This window comes from Triturus cristatus, chromosome 3_2, assembly GCF_964204655.1.
Source record: "Triturus cristatus chromosome 3_2, aTriCri1.1, whole genome shotgun sequence".
Lineage (NCBI taxonomy): Eukaryota > Metazoa > Chordata > Amphibia > Caudata > Salamandridae > Triturus > Triturus cristatus.
In genome coordinates, this window is record NC_140584.1 from 816,996,215 (window position 1) to 817,021,807 (window position 25,593).

General features: G+C 45.8%; 1 protein-coding gene across 1 annotated transcript in view; it reads right to left on the reverse strand.

Annotated features, from left to right (window-relative positions):
• CDK15 (cyclin dependent kinase 15) overlaps positions 1 to 25,593 on the reverse strand; it is a 521,515-nt gene that overhangs the window by 312,030 nt on the left and 183,892 nt on the right. The window contains exons 5-7 of the mRNA XM_085646903.1: positions 17,829 to 17,923; positions 16,693 to 16,755; positions 6,888 to 7,011 (exon numbers count right to left, since the gene is read on the reverse strand). Of these exons, the coding sequence (XP_085503029.1) occupies positions 6,888 to 7,011; positions 16,693 to 16,755; positions 17,829 to 17,923 (282 nt within the window). The remainder of the gene's footprint in view (positions 1 to 6,887; positions 7,012 to 16,692; positions 16,756 to 17,828; positions 17,924 to 25,593) is intronic.

Here is a 25,593-nt window from a genome sequence, read left to right on the forward strand (position 1 = left end):
TTGCCAATGATTTTTAACTAGTGGTTTAAGAGGATCCTAGCAAGTACATGAGGAGGAATGTAATATCACACAGCATTTCAAAATTAATAGATTTAGATAAAGCACATTTCAGAGTCTGCGATAAATGCATGGATCCTCCAATTCAATTAGCTTAAGGGCTTTAATCCAGTATGCAAAGTTTTGTGCAGTTCCATCCAGAGGTGAAAGTTATGGTGGAAAGGGGACAAAAGAAAGTAGCAACGCCTACTATCATAGAATATTTTCCTCTCCTCTACAGCAAAAACTGCAGGACAGAACTAAACCAAAATTGGCATGAAGCTTGACATTTACTCAGACTACCCCAGTACCTTATTTGTTGTAGTGTAAATCTCTTCAGCAGGTTTTGTGGCATTTGTGTTACAAACAGTAGCGGCTCCTCGAGTGAGTCCTGTGGGGCGGTGGGGCGGGGCAGGGTGGGGAGTAGTAAACTCCGGCATACGGCTGAACAGAGGTGAGTACATAACTAAATAAATAAATTAAACAAATTACATTGCGCGAGCTGCATCGACAAAAATTAATGACATATGGAGTTTACAGGGACAGGGAAGGCAACACATGATCACAGTGTGAATGCAAGATGCGTCCCAAATGGATAAATACTGCCCCCAAAATTTGAAAAATGCTCTCCATTATTCTCCCGGGATTAGAATTTGGGTCTCTGGGGCCCCAAATTTGTGGGTAATCAGCAAATTGTTCAAAAATTCTGTATTTTTATTTTTCAAAATTCTGAAAAAACGAAAACATAAAAAATCACAGTGCAAGTATGCAGATGATTGGGTCACACAGAGGCTGGACACAGGCCAAGCCTTACACAGAGAGAGCATTATGCACTACTGAAGGCCATGCACAATGACATGGGTTTGGTGCGGGTTCTCCATTCAGAGCCGATTATGCACAACCTAAGGTTTGCACTGCTGATTCAGTGGTGCATGGGACTGGCTGACTCATTGCACAAAGTCTGGTGCAAGGCAAATACTCTAAGCTTCTTAACCTCATCGCTGCTTATGACGGAGTGGTTCCGTCATGCGCGTCGGTCGCGCTGTGCGCATGACGGAACCGCTCCGTCACGGCCCCGCCCGCGCACGAACCCTTCAGCACAGCGCGGTAATCCGCGCCGCGCTGAAGGGGTTAAGCATGTTTGCAGGCAATACACAGCTAGTTCGATGCCAGTCGAGCTGTTTGGCATAGGGATTGGCATAGGGCCTGGCCAAAGATGATGCACAGTAGTCTGGAGGCATGGGGCTGTTCCCTGGCCTGGCCATAGGCTAGACCCTGTGCCCAAAGGCCTGAGAGAATGCAAAAAAAAAATTAAAAAAAAGGTCCGTAGCGGCATTGTTATGATGAGTAGTGGAGTAGGTGAGCCACACAGTAATTGGGCATATGACCTTGCGCAGGCCACATGGTCAACCCCTGCTGTGCATGGGCAAATGCAATATGCAGGGGTAATTGACCCCACTGGACTCAGGGCGCAAAGCTTGGCTGCAGTACAGGGCCTGAGGGGCACAAAGTGTCAGTATCTTTTGCTACCAGTATGCATTTTGGGTCTTGCAATTTTTGTTTTTTATATTATAGCTATCAGTCAGTGAATACTTAAGAACAAATTTAGAGTGTGGATGACAAAGTTTACTCTGTCGCGATGGCTGCCATCTGGAGGGACCTCCGTCTGCCAAATTTAGAGATGTCCACCAGCCCCATGGACATTTCTCTACATTGACAGGAACCATCGTTGTGGCAGTTCCTGTCAATGTAGAAAAGTTTGACAGAATTAGCCATGATGGCAAGCTGTCAAACTTTTCAAAACCTTTTTGTTTTTCAAAAATAAACTCCCTAAGTGGGAGCTTGTTTTTGAAAACCAAAATACTACTGACACCTCGCACCTTGGCAGTTTTCTCCCAGGATGTGGGGTCATTTGGTCTTTTTCCTGCCCCTCACTGCCAGCTTTTTCCTGGCGGTGATAGACAATGACAAAATGGAATTACATTGTCCACCCTAAATACTTGAAGTCTGCCCATTTCTAAATGCAGCAAGCAGATGAGGTTTACGCAGGCAGGGTACATTCGATGCAGTACCCTGTCCGATAAACTCTAGATACCCTTATTCAGGCTCACAGCTCTTTTTGGCCAAGCCACACAGGCTGATCCCGCCTCTTCACTCCCATGACTTTACGTTCTTCGGTACCCATACTTTTGTGCATGTAGACCACTGCCTCAGACTCAAAAACATTTCCACTGCCATTCTGTGTGAGTAAAGCTCACTTTAACACTTTGGTTTAGGAGTACCTCCACTACCAGGTAGAGTCAGTTAGTTTGAGTTACCAGGTAGTCATCAAAGCCGCAACTAGTATTCACAGTCACAACAGCTCCACTTTCCCTTAGAGTTGGGAAGCTCTTCTTTAGTTGTTATACAGACCTTATAGTTTATTGTAAATATACATTCATTTGTTGTTGTTGTTTACATTTCTTTATTGGTATTTTCTACTTTTTGGAACAGGACTGTCATCATGATCCTGTACAGCATTTCCAAATGTTTGTATAACACACACAATACATAGACATTGGGTTATTTTACACATTTCTTCAGTTTGATATTGCTGCTAATGGTCTATTTCCTAGTGTTATGGTTTACATCTCTTTGGAGTATGCGCTCTGAGGTCCCAGTGTGCCATTGCTCACATTGCTACAACATCCTGGTTTAGAAACTATAATCGTTTCCAATCACATCTTGCTCCTGACACATTTGGCCGGAATTATATTGACAGGATCTTATGTATATACGTCGTGAACATACATACTGCTGCCCTTTGGAACCGAACATCACATTATTACGGAAGAAAATAAATTGTCCGGTGACAGAGTGGTAAGAAAAATCAATGGAGGTTACCAATAAGGCGTATTTTCTAAAACTATACAAACCAAACTGAAACTTATACTATAAAAAGGAAATGTGCCATCTGCGGAATACAAACAAAATCGTTCTCACTTGTCAGGGTACGAGGGTGTATTGTCGTTTTTTTCCCTCACAGTACAATAATATAGTGCGTGTAGCTAGGTGTGGTTGCCAATTAGCAAAGGAGAACTCTGTGTCTGGAGAAGCAAATGGGGCTCGTGTGCCTACCTACAACGGAGCTGGGGACATGAGGGACAGCTGCTCTATACATTCAGAGATCTATCTCTTCTCCTCGGCTAAGCAGTAAAGCAGCGGCATAGTTGTCACGAACCGGTAGCTAGGGTATGATCTACATCTATTGTGGTGTCGGCGCGCAGTGTAGTGAGGAGTGTGTCCCAGTCCTGTGCAATAGGATATTTATGAAGCCCCGCTGTCTCCTCCCTGTGCAGTACCGTACTTTCCGCTTGAGCCCAGATTAGAAATGAACGCTTCCAGCTAGATATTACTGGAGGTTCTGTGCTTTTCCATTTCTTGGTTATGAGACATTTTGCAGTAATTAGACCTAAATCGTGAAATCTCGAGGTGACCTTGTTTTTTTTAGATCTGCATAAAGCCCTAGGAGGCAGGTTTCCCACGACAAAGGCAACTGCGTGTCTGTGCAGGAATTGAAAGCAGTGATAACCTCTTGCCAGTAATGCTGAAGGGATGCGCAAGCCAACAACATGTGAAGCAGGTCTGCATCAGGATGCTGACAGCATGGACATGCAGAGGTGGGTGTGTGAAAATATCTGTTTATCATGTCCGGCGAGAGGTATGGTATCTGTATGATGTATGAGCTTAAATTAAACCTAGAATTTCTTGGTACGTTCCTGGCGCCTGCTAGTATGGCATCCCATTCCTTATCTGTCCAAGGTCAGCCCCTAGCCGTCTCCCATCTAATTCGAAGGCGTTTTCAATGTGTGTGCAAACAACGCCTCCACTAGCCAGTGCACTACATGCAATCCCGCCCACATGACGTGCAGGGATTGCAATACTAGATGTGTTGGTGGCTCGGTTGCTAGATCCCCCCAGGCGGCTGACAAAGCCTTCAGAAGGGAGGTGTGTAAGAGGAATTGACCAGCTGGTAACTCAGTCTCTTCGACCAACACCTCAAATGTTAGTATTGCACCGTCTCTGTATAGATCACCCAGAGTGTTTAAATCTGCCGCATGCCAGGTTGTCACGGCTATCTCCGATGTGCCCAATCTTCCTCTTGGTGTCCCCAATAGCGGCAAAATCAGGGCATATGGAAGCATCGTGCGGGTAAGATATAAACACCGTTTGTAGCATTTATGCGCCAGTCCTAAATGTATTTGCGATGGCAGCGGGAGTTTAGCAATGGGGTGGAACAAATGGCAAATTTGAGAGTGGGCCCAGGGCCGTTGCATAGTTGTTGTATCCTCCAAACATCTACCATCAAGCCACTTCGTCGCCCATTGGAGCTGGGCAGCCAAGTAATACAGTTCAATGTTAGGGACGGCTAGTCCACCTTGGCCAGTGGGAGCCTACATCTTCCACAAAGCAACTCGCGGTCTGCCCTTGTTCCATATTAAGTCTCGAAACAACCGTTCCAGCTCTTGGAAAATCCTAGGTTGGACATAAAGAGGGAGGTTTGAGAACTAATAGAGCAATTTGGGAAGTACTATCATTTTCAGCAGGGCAATGCAGCTCGGGACGTTCAGTGGAAGTGTTTTCCAAAATTGCACCTGAGCTCATATGGCTGAAATAGCTCTCAACAGATTGTCCTCTAATAAATCGTCAGGTGATCGATACACAAAAATGCCAAGGTATCTGAAGGTGGTGGGATACCACGTGAGAAGCGATCCATTCGGAAATATATCTTCCTCTGTGTCAACGTTAAATTCATAGATCCCTGTTTTGACCCAATTGACCCGGAGCCCTGATTTCTCCTCAAACGCTTGGAGTATATCTGCAATGGATGTCGGGATCGCTGTAACATTACGGAGATATAATAATAAATCATCTGCATATAGGGAAACGGCATGTAGCCCATCCCCCAGTTGTATATCCCATTCCTCGCCATCTCTCCTGAGCAGCATTGCCAGAGGCTCCATAGCTAGGGAGAACAATAACGGAGACAGCGGACAGCTCTGATGCGTCCCATGTCTCACTCTAATGCAGTCTGAGACCAGATTTCCGGTGCGAACCCGGACAGTGGGTTGCTGATGTAATAGAATTTTAAATATACATTTATAAGAAAAAGACACAAAGGGGGTCATTAGGATGGTGGGCAGATCACCACTGCCGGGCTGGTGGTGGCCTCCGCACCGCGATCGTAACCTTGATTATGATTATGATGGCGGTGGTGACCACGGCGGTATGAAAATCCATCCTCCGCTTTTCCGCTGGTAGCAATCTTCCAGCTGACATGGAGGGTGGAGCTGGACTGCTAAAATGGTGCCTGTGCCTAGCTTTTACCGCTGTCCGGATTAGGATGCATGCGGAAGCCAGCTTTTCCGCGGCAGTCTTGGGGGGGGAAGTGGGTGCACTCATTTCACTGCACCAAGTGGCAGGCACTGTGCAGTGCCTGCTACGTAGTGCAGTGAAATGCACAACATGTTCGTTTTCGTGACGCAGCTATGCTGCTGCCAGCACCGCCCGCCACAATGTTAAAGCTGCGGAATCCGACCGCTGCGGTGGCGGGCTCATCCTAATACAACAGGCAGGACCGCTGGAAGCTTGGCGGACGGACCCAATCACTGCCATGTGTGCGGCTGTCACATCATAATACCATGGGCGGGACCGCAGCACGCATGGCGGTCGGAAAAAATCCGACCACCATCTTAATGAGCACCAAAGTATCTACATTTGTAATTATCAGCAAATTTCCAGAAAAGATTCGGCGAAAGATTCTGCACTCAACCCTTTAGTTGGAATTACTCACTCTGTAATAACCCAGAAGGTCTTTCAATTAAGAAACAATGAGTGCTCCAGCCCTGGAGCACTGGAACTTTGATAGCTATGCATGATCATTTTAAATCAGCGTACATCCTGCCTGCAGAGCTGTACAACAGAGAGGAAAAACTTCTTCTCGCTTGATGAAGGATGGCCGGCCTGATGCGCTTGTAGCCGCAGAGAAGGTTGTATGTCAGAATATTGTGGACGAAATGTTGTCTTAAAGAAGCATTTTTACCTAAATATCGACACAATGGTAAGTATATACAGGTTAGTAGAGGTTAACTATTCAACATTCAACCACCTTGAAGAATGCCAATGTGGTCCGACTAGGGGACGACGCGCCTATTGCGGGGTTGCCGGTCCTGGCGCAGGAGCTAGTGGCGGCGGCGGCGGCTGATAACACCGCTGGCACCAGCCTGCAAAGCACGCTGGCATTGGGCGACGGGCGCACGGGGAGGGTAGTGTAGTTTTCTGAAAGGAATGTCTGGTGTGAGTCTCTGTCAAAGAGGGGGTGATGGGGGAGGGGGTATCCATAGTTGGTCTGGCTCACAGGTCAAGGGGGCTGGGACTCAGCAATACCTGACCATAGAGCTGGCGAGTTAACTTCACAATATGTTGGCACTCGATACTTCGTTAAAATCCCACAGAGAAGCACGATGAGTCTCAGTTGCCACTGGCAGGGTGTAGGATGGGCTCCTCGGCCTTGAATTGTTGTAGGATACCACAGTGCAGCACCTGCGGCTAGTAGAGTTTTAAGACTTCACGTGGTGCTACAAGAGTCTTATTGTCTCTCCCAGGTGATTGGATGGCTGACTTCTTGTTCCATCATTAGTTAGTTAGTGTATATATTTGGCAGCTGTGTGTTTGAACACTTTAACCTGAGTATGTTTGGAAAAAAACAAATGCACCTAAGATAATGTAAGGAGAACTTCCCTCTCTGCACTTGGTGGATCCTGCTTCTGAGACATTCATGGATATAATCTGTGAGTCTGGCAGCGTCTTACCAAAGTCTGCGAGCTTGAGCTCCCCCAAGTAGCTGATGAGCAGGTTCTGGGGTTTCAAGTCCCGGTGCAGCACATGCTGGCGGTGGATGTAGGCCAGGCCTCGCAGCAGCTGGAACATGAAGAGCTGGCAAGGGAAGCAGAGACCATGAACACATCTACATTGTTTGTTAGGTCGTCAGATTAGATGTATTAAGCACATGAGCACAGTGCATTATGGGTGCAAACGCATTCTTGGATCATTGCTTAACTCCACCCCCTTCGTGGACTTGCTCATCTCTTGATGCCAGTTTATAAGGCTTATCACGTACATACAGATGCAATCACATGACGATATGAACTGGGGAACCTAGTACACGTTGATGACTATGTTTGTATGAGTGTGTTTATATATAGTTTCTTTCTGGACCTACAACCCGTTTATGATATGTAGACGTGTGTACGTAGCTTCTTATGTCCAACTGCCTTTGAATATGCTTCATGTAAAATGGAGTAGTGGAACTTTGACTTTATATTGCACTTTGCTATGTGGGGTGCATATGTATAGACTAAGGATGCATCTTCCTACACATCTCTTTGTCCATTTTACTGTTCCGCGCTCTCAAGGTGAAATATTTTCGTACTCACTGAGTACAGAGAAACTCAAAATAAGCAAGTAAATAAATAAACAAGGTAGGGGTAGCTTTTATTTTTGGTGTTAAAGTTCTGGGTAGCATTAGTGCATTTGTCAAGATTTGTGGTACGTTGAGGTTTAGCCTTAGAGCTGTGTTTAGAGCTAGTTTGGGCATTTTGGATAGGGGTTTTGGTTGGTGTAAGGGTTTCGTTAGCATCAGTGTTACACTTACAGATGAGGTGAAATTTCATGAAGATGGGGACAGTGAAGGGACTTCCCCTTTTTTCTTCTACTGATGCTCTCTTGACCCTCCTCTTCCTCCCACGTCATCTTTTACAGGAAGGGGAGACGCATTGTTTCCAATGGTGGAGCAACTCCCGGCTCTGCCATTAAAACTCCTATATGGCAGCTGTGTTGTGACTGAGAAGATGATGGACGGCTGCCAGTTTTAGGGCAGCCTTTCAGGTTCCTATTCAGCTGGCGTCCATTCGGTGTGATGGTGCCCTTGAAAAGGAAACTGAGCATATGTTTCTGGCATGCTGATAGAAGCACGAGAGTGTGCCGGAGACATTTTGAATAGATGTCCTGGAAAGAGGGTCCATTTCCAGGCAGGTTGGTCCAGCGATGGTGAAGGGAAGCAGGCAGATCAAAGGAGGCATGCAAAAAAGAATTCCAGAAGGTACTGATACATTGAAGGAGTGGGTTAATGGTGAGTCATGGGGTCAGGAAGCCACCGCAGGGTTTGTTTTCTCCTGAGTGGCTCCTGCCATGCCAGCTGAAGCCGCTTTAGATGAATAAAGTGTAGAAGTTTGTTAGTTCATATAAAGCCAAAGTGGTGGAGCAGGCCATTGCATCCATGGTTTGAATCAAGCTTAGCGTTATGTTAAAGGCCGCTACAACCTTAGTCTCTACAACTTTTGGACCGAAAATCTGAAGCTTTGATTCATTCTGCTGTTGATCACAGGCCAATATTCAGTTGTCAAGAAGCATTTCAACATGAAGAAAGTACTTTTGCCTTATTTAGACACTAGTCAACCGTTCACCTTATTAAAGATCATTGCTTTCTTGGCAGGGAACTCTGTGCTGCAAAGTCACTCATTTAAGGATGGGCAAGCCAGGCCTGCTCGGCAAACCTTTTTGTTCAGAGAAAAAAAAATCCCAAAGAAGGAGTTTGCTTTTTGTGGACAAAACATAACCAACGCAGTTTTCTCCATGTGCATTGGAGCCATTCTGCATTTTCCCTGCCCATGTCTACCATTCCACACATGGTGGACAAGGAAAATCAGTCATGGCCACCCTAACCTTATTCAGGTGGGACAACGGTCACTTTGAGCTGGCAGCTTCTTGGCAAGCGGGCCACCAAGACAGAGGTTTACATTGGCGGAGCCAGGAAGCAACACGCTTCCTCTGAATCTAACAAGAGTGGGGGAACCCCGTTTGGTGGAGTGGGAGCACCCTTGATTTAGGGCAGCACTTCCGCTATGCGGACCTCCATATGAAGCTCTCTGTGCTGCAGAATGACGTGCAGACGTGTTAAACAGATTTCTCCACAGGCGACACCGGGAATTCGGTTACGCCGCCAATATGGCGGTTGTGCTGGTCGCCGGTGTACTTCCCCGGTGAGGTAGGGGGAGGCGGGGCCCACGCTAGTGAGGCGCGGGGGACCCGCCCTCGCACATTGGCAGAAACAGATTTGCCCCGGAAGCGGTTCAAGCGCTTCCCGGGCAAACGTAAGGTAAATGGGTCCCGGATATTGCCACGAACAGCTGAAGGGGCGGGTCCTTACCTCCAGTGAGAAGTGCCTTCCTGTACACTTTAGAAGTAGTTCATGATGTGATGCCACAGAGGGTGGCAATTTCTGACAGTTGGTACTTGTAATAATATCCATACTCCGACACCTTTTTAGAAACAAGCATTGGCATAGCCAATGGGTCTCGCCTTTGGGACCTTATAAGTGTTTAGTTATCCAGCACAATATCCTTGGTGCAACAACATCATGTGTTGCATGGCTAAACACTTATAAGGTCCCAAAGGCGAGACCTATTGGCTATGCCAATGCTTGTTTGAAATTCACTAAAGCAAAAGCTTTCAAAATCAAAGAAATTTACAAAATTCCTTTGTTTTTAGAAATATACACTATGTGAACTATTACGAATAGTTAGGAAAAGGGGGCTTAAATAAGCATTTCCACTTCCAAATCATTTGTAATTAAATAAATTAAGTATAACGGATTGTGACCTCAACTGTGATTGCAAGTCATTGACTGAATACTGACATCCAAATGTGGATGGTGTCACAAACAGTAAAGCACTTAAATGCCCCCATGGGGTTCACTGGTTTGTGCATCTTTGAGAGAGAGCGTGGGGGAAGAGGAACACACATAATTGGAATTTTGAAATCTAAAGAGGGAACTTCTTGTCCGTGACTTTCAGACCTCTAAATTGTTTCTTCAGCTAAAAGATAGTTTTCTAAACTGAACAGTTAATATTACATGCATTTTTATCGAAGTACTGTAAATTATAGCACTTTCAACTACCGTCAGAGCCACAAAAAGTACGCTTCTGCAAAAGATACTTAAATTCAGGGGTTGCCAGACTTTGCCCACGAAGGACTTCTTTATGCCACATTTTCAGGATGACAGTCTGCAATTAATTTCAATTTAGATTATTTATATGGTACACATTTTGCGCTTGTGAACTCACGTTTGGCACCACGTAATGTAGATTTTTGGTTCAAATAGGAGATGCTGCTCTGAAGGAGCACAATCCACACAATTTAGAATCTATTTTCAGTTTTCCTACATAAGAATATGACTATTATCAGCCTCCAAAAGCAGCGGCTACTGAAGCTTTTAGAATTTACAATGGGAAACAGCTGGGTGTTGACCTTAAGAGTAGCACCAACACATAGATGTAAGAAAGGGACATACATGGGACAGCCCACAGAAAGGGCTCCCCCACCACAGACGCGCTCTGTAGTGGGGGAGGAGGGTTGAAGCAAGGTAAAGGCACTCAGAGCGGTTATAAAGTGCGTGCAAAGTAAAACAAAATGCGCGGCCACGAGAGCAGTCTTCACTGTTTTCAAGCACTGCACTCGTGCTTGCGGCGCGCCGCTGCTTGCTCCCGCAAGGTGGATGCCGCCACAAGCACGAGTGCAGTGCTTGAAAAGGTGAAGAGCGACGGCTAAAGGCCCTCCTACGTAACGCATGCGCGCTGCATAGGCGAGACCTAAAAAGCACCAGCTCCTTCTCGTTGGGGTAAATAATGTGCCCCCTCTTGTCTCCGCGCGGGTCCTTACATTTTACTTTACAGACCAGTAAGACCATTACAATGCCCATTACTTCCTGACATTGCAAATTAGATCAAGCTGGCAAGGTGGCTCAGTGAGTTAATGTTCGCCCGTAACATGCACTATCACTTGCACTGAGGAGTTTGAATCCAGCAAAGCTAACTCGGCCTTCCATCCTTCCGAGGTTTACATGTTGAGTGCCTTAAACTGGGCCCTGGTAACAGCTGTTTTGACATCAGTTAGAAATTACAGAAGCGCAGCCTGAAGCTCTGCTTTAAAAACACAAGTTATATTTATCGATACTTACACAGGGGGAGTGGATAGATTACTCCCGTAGTGGGAGAACCAGATACAGAGATAAAGAAGCAATAGCGCCTGAGTAGGAATAGGCAGAGCTCTCCCCCAGAGGCACACAGAGTGTGACATATGAAGAGCTAGAGAACATATGTATACACGTATATACAGGTACTCATAGAGCGCAACCCACACAAAAGTCAGGCTTGGGTGGTTTTTTTTATCGGCAGTTTCCTATAGCGCGAACTCGGCCCGAATGTATTGGAGCACTTTACATTAGCACCAGTTACGTTACACAAGAACACTTTCTGTTTTTGTTTTTTTCAGGCACGGGGAGAAGATTAAGTGATCTGCCCAGAATCACAGGATGTGGAGCCGACGCCGGGACTCGAACCCGGTTCCCCCGTCGGCAGCTCTCCATCCAGGATTACCAAAGTGGCAGCGCCTTTTGATTGATCAGTGCCTGAAAGATGTAACTCCCAACAGAGCGGAATGAGTGGCCTGAGTCAGCCTTTTTATTGGTTCAAAGATAAGCTTCCTGCTGTCAAGGTTAAAGGTCTCCAGGAGTAAAACTGTCCTTCCAGAAGCCAGACATACAATTTTAAAGCCCTTCCCGGCGCCAAAGTTCATTTAGCCCCACCCCACCCTACTCCAATTGAAAGCTTGTGCTCGCTTGCGCCACTTCTCTTTGTAGCACTCACTGCTGTTTGGTGGCAGCAAAAACAGAGGATCATAAATTGTCTACGAAGACAGAACACAAACAATTGATCTTTGCGCTGTAATAGCGCCCTGACTACGGGAAGGAACCACAGCAATGTGTAGTAAGGAGCTACGGAGCGCCCTCTACCGGCAGTAGGCTGGATGGAGTGACACATTCCTGTCTCGGGTAGGATATACCAGAAGAGTGGGGCAGCAGATGAGGTAACACACTGACGCACGACCACTGTGCCCTATGTGGCAATCCTTTCTATAGCACATATACCTCGAATTACACAACAGTGTGCACTGACAAGATACACACCCTGTTTTAGTAACAATACGGATGTTGCGAACACTATTTATTCTATTTATGAGTCACTGTACAACAACACAGTTGAAAGGTATGGCGAAGAATGAGCCCAGGGGACTCGCTCGTTGTTAAAGTAAGCTCGTCGGGTCATTCGCTGGTGAATGGAGCAAGACGTATTTCACTGAACAGGCCCTGCTCACCAAGAACCCACATTTGGCCTGGTGACAACTGTGAAACGGTAAGGAGACATGTACAAGTCATTCCGAAAGGAATCTTATTACATTTATCTCAGATCTTATCACATTTTATCTGAACATTAACTCTTCATCACCAAGGCATAAACATAGATAAGTGTTAAATACCCAGGGCCTCGTTTATGAGGTTTCGGCACAGGGCAGCGCCGCAAGGAATCTTGCTGCGCTGCCGCGCGTCAAAACAAAAGGGCCGGAATGCGCTGTATCTATGAGATATGGTGCATTCCTGTCCTTTTCCCCTGCCCTGGCACACAATGTGCTGCCTAGCGCCAACTCAGGCCCCTGTGCACCAGGCGCGCAACGCCCATAGGGCTGAAAGGGCTGCAGCCAATCACCCCCACACCCAGCCCCCCCTACCCCGTCGTGTGTCTCAGCCCGGGCTGCTGCAGCTCGAGCTGCTGGTGGCTCGGCTGGGCAGTGTCTGGAGTCTTATCTCTGGCACGCCCGAGTTTTTCACAGGTCTTTAAAGATCATTTGCATATTTACATACCTTTGTAACTGGTTATCAAGGCTTAGTTTTTTTTCCTGGTCCCAGTACCCCCTGGGCCCCAACTCTGCCTATTCCTTACATTTGTATTTTACATTTACTGCCCTAGTGTGAGAATGCATTTCATGAAAAGGAATATAAAGTAGGGTTGCCAAAAGAAAAATACCAGCCATGTGTTGGTTAAAGAGCCTGCAAAGACCTCAACTTGAGACTAAATAGGGTTATGAATAAAAAGGTATGTATTCATTTGTAATGGGACTTTTCTGTCTTTGTTCCCTGTAATTATCATTCATGGATCATTCAGGCAGCCCTAGAACACAATAAAAAATGCTTTCTATTTATATTTGCTGTTCCAAGTATGCACAGATAAGTGCTGAAAATGGGCTTTAGGTGACTGCTTATCTTTGTACCGTCTGGGACATCAATATAATGAGCTGGCAACCCTAATCACAAGACTGGAAGTTTGTTGCAGGATGAGTTCAATATTTATTTCCTCCACCCTCGATCCCTGACTGGGCTGGACTGGGAACGCAAACCGACCTTGGCAATGAGGCGGGCTGGCCGTGGGGTAGGAGGGTGTGTGTGGAAAACACTGCTGCTGCTTTTGGTACAGGGGGCCGATATTGCCCCCTGTACCAACATTTGCACCCACCAGTCCAAAACTGTTGCCCACCCTTCTGGCCCACCGCAAAAACACCCAGTGCCCGCTACGGCCAGTACGGCCCTGTCCCTGAATAATGCCATAATAGCAATAGTTTAACTTACATCTGAAACTCTACGCCAGCCCTCAATAACATGCTGAGTTACTTCAAGTGTCTGGGAATGCACCCTGCAGTCAGACAACTCATTCCTCATTCTTGACCTTCACTTTCACACTCACCCTGCACTCACAGCGATCACAATACACTCACACTGATCATAATGCACTCACACCATTCACCCTGCATTGACTCTCTTGTCAACAAATAGCTAACAGCCTATTTGGAATGCCACAAGCTGTTGGACCCTTCTCAGTCAGGCTTTAGGGCTGGCTACATCAATGAAACATCTCAGGTTGAGGTAGTCGACAATATAATACTTGCCATACTTGTCCTGTTAGACCTGTCGGCCGCCTTCGACACCATCTCCCACAGTATATTAGAACAACGACTGTGGGCGATGGGTATCCGAGGAACAGCCCTAAGCTGGCTGAGAAGCTACTTAAAAGACCGAACTACTGTTGTACAGCTGGGCACCCTAGTTTCTCGTCGCCGGCTGGTAGACAAGGGAGTCCCCTAGGAATCAATACTTAGTCTCATGCTTTTCAACCTTTATGTGGCACCCCTGTCTAAGGTGATCAGATCATAGGGGTTTGACGTGTTGTTATATGCTGATGACAACCAGCTATTAATCACCCTTAATCCCAACCCAACTGATACCAGAATTGGATTCAAAAACTGTATAGCTCATATTAACCTCTGGATGCAAGCTAACCATCTGCAGCTCAATGCCAGTAAGACCAAGATCATCCTATTTGGCAAGGCTCATAAACTCTGGTCCAACGACTGGTGGCTCCAAAGTCTTGGCCCTTATCTGTCTCCTAAATCCACGGTACGCAACCTTGGAGTAAAAATCAACAACAAACTATCTATGAAAGACCAGGTAAATCAAATAATGAGCACCTGTTATGGCTTAATGAGGATCCTACGCAGGCTCTTCCAATGGATTACTTTAGAGTAAAAAAAACACTTGTCCAAGGCTTAATCATCAGTCGTCTCGACTATGGAAATGCTCTGATGGCCTCAATTAACAAAGAGCTTGTCACCAGACTCCAAGTCTTGCAGAACACAGCTGCTAGGCTTTTACTAAACCTTCCACCTCGGTCCCCATTGGCACCCAGTCTGAAAACTCTCCACTGGCTCCCAATTAAGAAATGGATCCGTTTTAAGATCAGTTGTCTGGTAAACAAGACCTTGTATGGTAATGGGCCGAGCTACCTGGCCAAAAAACTAAACTGGTATCTCCGCCACAGGAACCTTAGGTCTGGAACTAAACATCTTCTCATTCAACTCAGGGTGCACACAGCCAGGCACGGTGGCCAATCATTTTCCCATCTAGTCCCCCGCTTTTGGAACGTACTACCATTGCAGCTTTGCACAATTTTGGATCATAAACAGTTCCGAAAAAAGCTTAAAACCTGACTATTCTGACTGCCCACCCGCCCCCTTTCTCAGCCGTTCTATCTTCGCCTCCACCAGCATTCACTACAGCGCTTTGAGACCCCTACGGGTGATTTGTGCGCTCAATAAAACCCTATAACTATTACTATGACAATGACCACACTGCACTTATGCCATTTGCCATGAACTCACACTGTTCTTCCACCTACCCTACCGTCACATGAGCACACTACTCACTCTGCACTCACAGTGATCAGTCTACACTCACAATGAACGTGCGCTGTTCACTGTGTACCTCACCCTGCAGTCACACGAGCACACCACCCACCCTGCAATCATGGGACACTTCACTCACCTGTCCCTCTCACTGCTCACTCTGCAATCTCACTCAAACAAGCCCATCACTAACCATACATTCATTCGTCCCACTGTGCACTTACATCCGCACCCAAATTCATATGGTCACCTCACTTACCCTTCAGTCACTCCTCTCACCCTACTCTCACACTGTCGCATCACTCACCGTGCACTCACAGGGGCACTTCTGTCACCCACACAGCGCAGAGGGCTAATGTGCCTGCTACAAAGAACGTGTACCATGAAGATCACAGAACTGAGTGCGAGTAAACTATGAGTAGCCCTATTAAAAAATTAAATGTTTGTCAGAAAGAGGCTGAAAGAGAGTTGAGGTGCACTGTTGATGAGTGGAAGTGAGGGAATTCATGGAGAAGGAGGAAATGAGGGGTTAATATGCCTGCTACAAAGAACGTGTACCATGCAGATCACAGAACTGAGTGCGAGTAAACTATGAGTAGCCCTATTAAAAAATTAAATGTTTGTCAGAAAGAGGCTGAAAGAGAGTTGAGGTGCATTGTTGATGAGTGGAAGTGAGGGAATTCATGGAGAAGGAGGAAATGAGGGAGTGGCGCCAAAAAAGACTATTGCACAGTGCATGGTCGGTGCTAGGGCCAGCTCTGGCTGGGAGTCTTAGCCCCCCCCCCCCGAAGTTCGGGGCTAGTTGCGCTCCTGCTGTGCACCCTGGTGCAAGGGTGCCTGCATTGCAAAAATGAAAACATTTCTCCTCGTTGCATTTCCGCGTTAGAATCTGACACATTCCCAGGTTTACGATTTTTCGTAAATCTGAGAAGGCTTCAGATTCCATGGGTATTGCATGGGAAGACCCCCAGCAACACCCATGCAACGCCCCTTTCACTCAGTGTTCTGCGTGAAAGAGGCACATATTTAAAAGGCCATGAAAAGCCACGTAAAGTGGCTTTACATGGCCTTGTAAATATGCCAAGGCACATTGCACAACCAGAACGTCAAAAAAGTGACGTTCCGGAAGTGCAAAAATGCTCATAAATGAGGCCCCCAATCCTGCTGGACTACAGGGTCCATCGGAAACATGATATAGCTCACTGCTGCAGCCAGAATTGCCCATATTATGGACTACCTTCCATACTAAGTTCAAGGCATGGAAGGTTGGTTGGGACAGGGCTCGGGGTCTGGGGCTACGTGGTCATTCGCAGACCATGCCCTTGGCCATTGGGTGCATAAATCAGGCCTTAATTGGTGGTGCATGGTATCCGCTATAAGTAGAGTAGCACATGTGAGTTGGGTCGGACCAATAATTTTGAGAGCCTATCACCGATGGCGGTGTGTACCCACGGTTGCAGTACTGGTGCTTTGTCCTGTGGTACTCACCCTGACGTTGTAAGGATGGAGTCCTCCCGGGTGCTGGGACATGTACTGCGCCAAGTCTGTTTGCTGGGAACAGAAACACAAAGTTAACAGAACTGCTGAGAAAGCCTCTATGCCCAACACAGAAAACAACACCACATGACCACCCTCTTGGCGAAACACTACTTTTGCTCTACCCCACAATGGTGCATGTGCTTTTCCATGTGCTCCTAAATAACGTTTAAACCTAATTGCTAACAGAAGCAAATAAACTCCAACTATTTTCCAACCGCCCTTCCTTCTTAAAAAAGGGAGAGTGTAGCCTGGTCTTCTTCAAGCTTCATTTATCACTATAGTGGACAGAATATTCCTCATTGGCTCACTGCATCCTTGATGGTTGCTTAGGCTTCCTTGTTCTCTGTCTTTCGGCACGCCTCTGAGTATGCCTCAGCACTGTTGATGATTTGGGCACTCACATTTGCAGTACAAGATGCAATATCTTATCTACGTAGGGAAGCGTTGTCAAGGGCTCCGTTCTCGACCAACTGTTTGCAGCCGCAACACCCCACAGTGCTGTTGAGATCTTAGAACCCAGCCTGGATACACCAACCCACACCACGATGGAATCCATTGAATGCCCATTGTGTCTAAGCAATGGGTTCTCTTTATCCCCTTCACTCCTCTATGCATCATTATCACATCGTGGTTCATGGTGCGCTTGACTATAATGTAACGACAGCATGCTGGAAAAGTATCTGCAAGTGATTTAATCAGATCTTGGTATGGTGAATGACACTTAGCGTGTCTCACATATGAATACAATGTTGGGTGTACAACAGTCTTCCAATGTGTGAGCATAAGGTTTTCAAACAAGTAGTCAACAGCATTTTAAATTGGATTAACATCTGCAGTTTAGCAGGGCTTAAATTCAGACTTCCCTAGAGTCCAGTGACACTGAAGACACAAGTAGAAATGGAGCAGAGTTAGTTGTAAGAGGCAGCATGTCTTTGAACAAGATGGGATCTGGAGTCCACACAGTGTACATCTGGAAGGGGTGGAGGAAGATGGCTGATCCTCCACCCCTTCCAGATGTACACTGTGTGGACTCCAGATCACATCTCAAGGGTCTGGAGGAGGTTGGTCATTGTCACGCCACTCACCACATACTCAAAGACGAAGGTCAGGGATTCGCAGGTCTGGATGATGTCGTGCAAGAGCACCACATTGGCGTGTTTTAGGCCTTTTAGGAGGGAACCTAAAAAACAAAACCTTCCATGAGTTATCTAGTATCTGTGCCTTGTTTCAAAATGTCGTGAAAAGCTGCATTTTAATTTAACATTTATGTGCGTCTTTGTTTCTTTAGATCTTTTACACCCTGGTCTGAGGCAAGAGGTTGTCTAGAGGATTATAAGTATCTTAAATGTCTCTGACATGGTTGCTTCAAGGGACGTACAGTCTAATACTTTCTCTTAAAAAGATACACTGTGAGCATATATTGATTTATTACAACATTGAACTCTGTAAAGCCATCTATAGCTACTGGACTTTGATAAAACCTGTCAGCCAAATTTACTCTGTGGTGCCTGGTACATGGTGTATAGATGTTTAGAATCATAGCCTTTACAATTGTAGCTTGTGGTGCGTCCCTTTTCCAGGCCACAGCACAAGCCGCAATGGAAAAGGCTAAGTTTCCGACCACCGTCCTGGCGGTCACATCATATCAGGAGTGGAACCCCCGAATACTTGTCGGGTGGTTCCACTCCCGATACTATGTTGGTCAGACGCTCTTCCGACCGGCATCATAATAAGGCCCTATGTGTTTTTTTAAATACCTGCGTGGTTAAGTACTGCATGGCAAAAGTACAAATTCTTACCTGTGTGGTACTTACCAGCATGGTAAAGACTGGTTGATAAAGTTCCTGGGTTTTAAAAGCTGCGTAGTAAATGCTGTTTCCCCTCTTGCTTTCACCCTAGCACCCATAATTTTTTTGGGGCACTGTTGGTTGTTTTATTCCCTGTGTTGCTGCACAGCGGAAGGCCCTTTGCAAAGGTTGACTGGTCACCTTTGTGTTGCTTATTGCTATATTTGGGCGTTAAACAGGTACCAATGAGGCGCAACCAATGACCAGACAGTGTTACCAATTGTAAAAATTACAAAATATTGAAGTAATACTATCACAAAATGTGCTGCATTTCACCGCATAATTTGCCTCTTCTTGCAGCATAATTTACTCAACCCTGCTGCTTAATTTGGCCCTCTCCTATTGCATGATTCCTGTAGCCCTGCATAACTTCAGGTCTCCTGAGACAGTGCACGTGCTGTCGCTTGCAAGGTATTTTGCTTACATTCCTTGGCTTCATCGTCACTCTGATTTTTTTGCTTCTCTTTGGTCAGCGGGTGCCTGCTTCCCTCTCTCTTCTTGTGTTTGTCCCTACGCTGGAGCATAGCCCATGTACAGCTTCTTTTGCCCAGTGTCCTTCCAATGATCGCTGCTTTCAGAGGTACTCTGTTTTACTTTTAACTTCTACCCCTTCGTGCCTCCCCTCCTGCATTGTTGCTTGCCCTCTTATCTCCCTCCTGCATTGTTGCTTGTCAGATCCCCCGACCCCCTAGTTGTGTTTACCCTGTAAACTCCCCCCAACTCCTACCCATCCCCTTTCGTTGCTTGCCTCCTCCTGTCTCCCCAGGGAAAAAAGCACCCAAAATTCACACCAATGCATTCCGAGATGCTACAAAAATGCAGACTGCACTGCACTCTGCATGACCTTTTTGGCGCTATCTTTATGCAAGGTCAACGCGGCGACCTTCAGGCCAGAAATACAATAACTAAACAAATGTGTTCTTTTTCTTGTATGCCTTTTGTGTGTTTGTGAGGTTCAGACATCACATCCATGCCATGATCCTTCTACCGTTTGACAACTTCAGACCGCACCCATTTATGGACGGCGGTTATCCTTTATTTTTGTTATTATTGCTTAATCTGTGTTTTGCCCTGCACCCTCTGCCTTTGGCTTACGTTTCATGCCCGCCTTTAAAAACGGTTGATGCATAAAAGTGTATTTAAATTTTTTGTTGGTGTATGTTTGAGGACAAGGTGTGGTTGTCATAGTTCTGTTTTTTTTTTAGAAGGCAGAGAATAATTCCATACTAAGAAAACAGATCACTTCCCCTCATGGTCAGTGCTGGCCACATCTCAGTGCCTTTTGCCTGACCGTCAGCCATGCTGCACAGCAGCCGCACTGCTATACAAGATGGCTTGCGGACATTGGCGACGCCAATAGCTCTTGCATAGGCAAGATTTATTGTTTTTTCCAAACCTTGTTACTTTTTTATGAATTTTAAACTTCTATGTCTATTGCATATGTTTGCGAATAAAACGCTGAAGCCTTCCAAAGACAGGCCTGTTGGTTATGCTTTTTCCTTATATCGACCATTGTGCAATACGTGGAAGCTGCACGAAAAAGACAACAATGTCCCCCAAGCACTAGGAGAACTCTATCAATGTGTCAAAACAATTCAGCAATAGTTGGTTTCTGAACACCAAAAAGGATCCCAACTGGTAAGCCATGACAGGCCTAAATGTGCTCCCATGAAAGACTTGGGAAAGATTTTTATATGCACTGATTTATCTAACAAGAACAAAGGTCAGATTTGTACATTCCCTGAGATACGGTATGAACGCAAACGATGGATAGTGAAGAAATAGATCAGGATAGATGCCTTTGAACTGTGGGTTAGAGGACACTTCCAAGAAGACCATAGACTCCCATGGAATACAAACAGATGTATCTTTGATCAAATCAAGGCGGAACTTCCACAGGAAGCTAAGATGATTAGCTTAAAGTTCACATCTTTGGACACATCAAGAAAAGGACCCAGTTCCTTGGAAAAGACTGTGACGCTAGAAAACGTCACAGGAAAAAGAGGAGCAGGACGACCAGCAGCAAAGTGGCTGGACTCAGTCTCACAGCATCAATAACACGCCATAGAGAAGTCGAATGGTCGCCAGGAGTCCTCATTGACGATAAGACAATGTCCGGTTTTTTAACTGTAGAGAGCCAGTCTGGGGAGCCAGTCTGAGTTCGAGTTTAGAATGGACACCACTGAGGTTCCACGACTGATGGCACCTATTGATTGGCTGAACTGACTTTACAGGGTATAGACGGTGGGGCTCAATGGAAAGGAGTTTGTGAACAGCAGAATGTAGAAAAAAAGGTAAATGTGCAACTACCCCTTTCTGCATGATCTTCACACAACTTGAATTAATCTGGACTCAATAAAAAAGGAACGGCTTTAAAAAATTGTGAGAATTAAATGAGGAATTACAGTAGGCTATGGTAATCTTTGATTAATGTACAAAGATCTGATGATTTTTTGAGAATGAGAGCCTGAGATCAGGGATGATATTACTGAAAAGTTGGACATGACATCTGGCACCCCGATTGAACATCCAAACTGCGCTCTCAGTCTTTGTAGCGCTACGTCTCACGCAAGTGCACAGAGCAGATGATGACATTTTTTAAAATCATTTTTTAAATTAATTTTCTATACAATACATCTTACACACATTCTGTTATACAATTCCGTGAGTCTTCAATGAACATCTGAGCGGCACTATGATAGATACATATCCAGCATCTTATTGCACTAAGTGTGATCAAGCAGTAACCTGATTCAGTACATTTAACGCTCATGATGCAATACATGTCAGTGGTTTCCAAGATGCATTAGTTCTGCTCACATATCCATCTGTAACTACAATAAGAACCTAAGCATTCTATTTCTCCCGTCAAAAAAAAACTCAAAACAACATTCCTTAAACCCCCCCTCCCTCACCCCCTAGACTCAGGTACCCGTACATGTACTTGTATCAGTCAGCAGTCCAGTATATGACATTTGAAAGTAGATACACAGCCGTAGCAAATAAATCCTATATTCAATTCTAGTAGTACAAAATCCTGTGCCCTCCAACAGTGCAGCATACCCACCATAACAGTTGGATCACACTAGTAAGTTTACGGGGTCTGAACCTTTGTCGCTATGAATTCTTCTCGCATCACATTCCATTCCATTGATATAGGTTTTTTCCTCAATCACCTGCTCTCCTCCCTTTTTAATTCTGCACTTTCAGCTTTGCCCTACTTCACCACCTCATTGTACCAGTCTACTACTACTGGTGCTCTCGCAGATTTCCTACGCATGGTTATTGTCCGCTTAGCCAATATCAGCAGTAAATTTGCAAATCTAGCTGAGGGGCTGCCATTCTTGTTCTTAGTGTTTATTCCCAGTATGCAGATTTCCAATGGTTCTCCCCTATTCCCTGGAGCTACCGCATATAATATTTCGTTTGTACTGTTGGCCAATAACTTACCAATCGCGGGCAGTTCCACAACATGTGTAGTAGGTCCGCGTTGGGGGCGTGACACCTAGGACATGTGTCTGTCGTATCTGGAAACATCTTATGTAGCTTGTGGGGAGTCAAATAAGCACGATGTGCTATCATTAGTTGTATAAGTTTAAATTTCGGGATCCGCGACACCTTTCTCGGGTATTCTAATAAGCCTCCCAATTCTTTATCAGTTAGGTTCCGACCTAAATCAGTATTCCACTTTTCACGAATTGTCTGCAGGGATACTGCTGCATGCGTGCGAATCCCCCTGTATAACCATCTAGTCAAGTGACTACCTCTTCCCATTAAATACTGCATGTGCACCAACTCGTGTGTCGGAGGCTCCGCGCCCTCCGGTGCCCATGTGGATCGCACATATCGTGCAACATTTGCATGCAGGAGAAATAAATTGTTTGGAACTCCCTGTTCCCTTGTAAAGGTGTCATTTGTCATCAGTGTGTTGTCCAGAAATAGCATTGCTACTGTGTTCACTCCTGCCTCCGTCCATACGGAAATGTGCCGTAGCGTGACCCTCCCCAATGATAGAGGAAGACCAAGTAGTGAGATATTTGGGGCATATGGTTTCATTACCTTCGTGTATCGCAGTGCCCCTTTCCAGTACCACAGTGCAACTTTTAGTAAAGGGGACTGAGGCAATGGGAGCTTGCTATTTGGTAGCAGCAGTGTGTGGAGTACCCCCCATCCCAGTCACGTTGAGACAGTGCAATTTCTTGCAAATTGCGCCCAGCGATCCAGTATGCGAGCCATTGCAACTGGCCTGCATAACAATATGCTTTGAATTCTGGAACCCCCAGACCCCCTTGCCTTGTATCTAATTGGAGCTTTGATAATCCTATTCTCCTACGTCCTGCTCCCCGTATCAGTTCCACTAGTAGAGTGTCCAATGTTTTAAACACACGTGCTGGGACTTCAATTGGTAGATTTGTAAAATAATAGAGTAGTCTAGGGAGTACTACCATTTTAGCAATAGTTACCTTGCCCGCCACCGACAGCGGCATGGATGTCCAGAATTTTATCTGCGTTCTAAGAGCTGTAATAGTCTGGGTCAGGTTCCCATCTAAGATGTCGCTCGCTTCTCTATAGATATGGATACCAAGATATCGCAAAGTGACTGCCGCCGTTTTACACGTCCAACAGCCAAATCGCAGTGGATCTACCTGCCCAGCATCTGTAAAGAAGTACGCATAGGACTTGGTTTCGTTAATATCAAGCCCAGACAGCAATTTAAATTGCTGAAAGATTGTAGGGAGTGGTTCAAGATTGTCCCAAAGGTCAATAATATATAAAATGAGGTTATCCGCATACGCCGAAACGATGCGCGTACTGTGTCCCACTCGTATCCCCTTGTGTTCTGCCATATTTCGGATTTTAATGGTAAGCGGAACCAGAGACAACACAAATAACAATGGAGATAATGGGCATCCCTGTCGTGTACCTCTTTCTACTGCATATTGCTGTGATATATGCTCACCCGTGCGAGCACACGCCGTTGGATTAGTGTACAGGAGTTGAATCCATCTCACATATCCATCCGGTATTCCAAATTTTGGGAGAGTACGGCGCATATAGCTCCAATGCAGCGAGTCAAATGCCTGACGCAGGTCCAACGACACACAGCCCTGTGTATTTGCATCTACGGGTGTACTTGCCATAATCTGGTGCAATCTTCTAATGTTGAGGGCCGTACTCCTGCCCGGTACAAACCCACACTGATCCACATGTATTAATTTCGGTATAAATTGAAGTATTCTATTTGCTAATAACTTACTTAGAAATTTATAGTCCCTGTTGTTAATAGCCAAAGGGGGCGATAACCCGCTATATCTTTGCTATCCCGACCTGGTTTTGGCAATGAGACCAGCACTGCCTGTAGTGTTGTAAGTGGAAGGGAGCCTGTTTCTATGGAGTCTTGATACAGTTTCTGTAAATGGGGAACTACTAGCTGCAAATACGCTGCATAAAACTCTATAGGCAGACCGTCTATACCTGGGGCTTTGTTACGTGGTAATGCCTTAATCGCCGTTCGTATCACTGCTTGGGTCATAGGTCTTTCTAGTTCTTCCTTATGTTCCCCCAACAATTGTGGAAACTGCATTTCCTCAAAAAAGGACTCATAGTCCGCTTTGCTATATTCCTCCGGTGTTGCGTATAATTTTTCATAATATTGTTTGAAGGTATTATTGATCGCTAATTGAGTATGGTCAGTAGCACCGTTCGTGGTATTCATTTTACGTCACTGGTGTATCTCTAACAATTCTAGCAAGGAGCGGCCCTGCTCTGTCTGCCTCTGCATGTTGTTTTTGTATGTATAGCCGTGATCTATGATGCAAAGTTCTTCTAAGAGTTCCACATGTGTAATATGCGCCTCTTGTAGCTCATCTTTATGCGCGTCACTTGTGACTGCTTCCCGTTCCAGGCAGCCCAAACTATTCTCAACGTCCGCCAGTCGTTTGACTAGCGAAGAGCGAACTCCCGCCCTTGTGCTGATTGCAACTCCCCTTATTACTGTCTTAAAAGCGTCCCATTCCACTTGGCGCGTGCTAGCTGTGTTTGCATTTTCCCCAAAATAATGACCGATCGCTGTAGAGAGGGCACTACAAAACACCTGATCCTCAAGTAACGAGGGTCGCAGCTTCCAGGTAGGGATCGGGGTGGGGACTTTGCCCCAAGCCAGTGTGACTTCAAGGGGGTTGTGATCCGACAATGTTTTACCTAAATATATGGTGTCTATTACGTTAGCAAGTAAAGGGAGTGAACAGAAGATTCTGTCCATGCGGGTATGTAGTCCATGGGGTGGTGAAAAGAAAGAATATTCCTTGCTCGCAGGGTGGCGCATGTGCCATACGTCTCCAATATTCCAGCCCTCCACCCATCCTGTGAGTTCATCTGCCAGATTTTTGCAACCAGTGCCCTGCAGTGGTGGATGAGATCTGTCTAAGTCTATATCTGGTACCACATTAAAATCACCTCCCAGAACCCTGGGGTATTCCTCCCATCCTATCAGTGCATTTGTAAGTACCTCTAGAAATTTGTCTTGTTCCGAATTCGGGGCGTACACACTTCCCAACACTATGTGTTTCCCATCCAACGTACCATGTATCAGCACATATCTACCGTTCAAGTCTATCCTTTGCTCCAATAGTGCAAAGGGAGTACCACTGCGTATCCATATCGCAGCTCCCCTGGCAAATGCAGAATAGGAGGTATAAAACAGCTGCCCTCTCCACTTTTTTGTAACTTAATAGCCTCTACTTGTGTGAGGTGGGACTCCAGAATTAACACAATGTGGGACTTCCTGCGATTAATCTGCGCAAGAATTCGGTGTCTTTTGTGCACAGACCCAAGCCTCCTGACATTCCAGGATGTGTACTTATACTTACTAGGTTGTGTCATGTAAAGCTACACAATGGTGCACAATATTAACAATCATCCGTTCCTGCTGGGAGCCTAAAACAATTACATGCATCTGAGTTTACATCTGTATATCCCACTGAAACACCCAACAAAAGGTCCC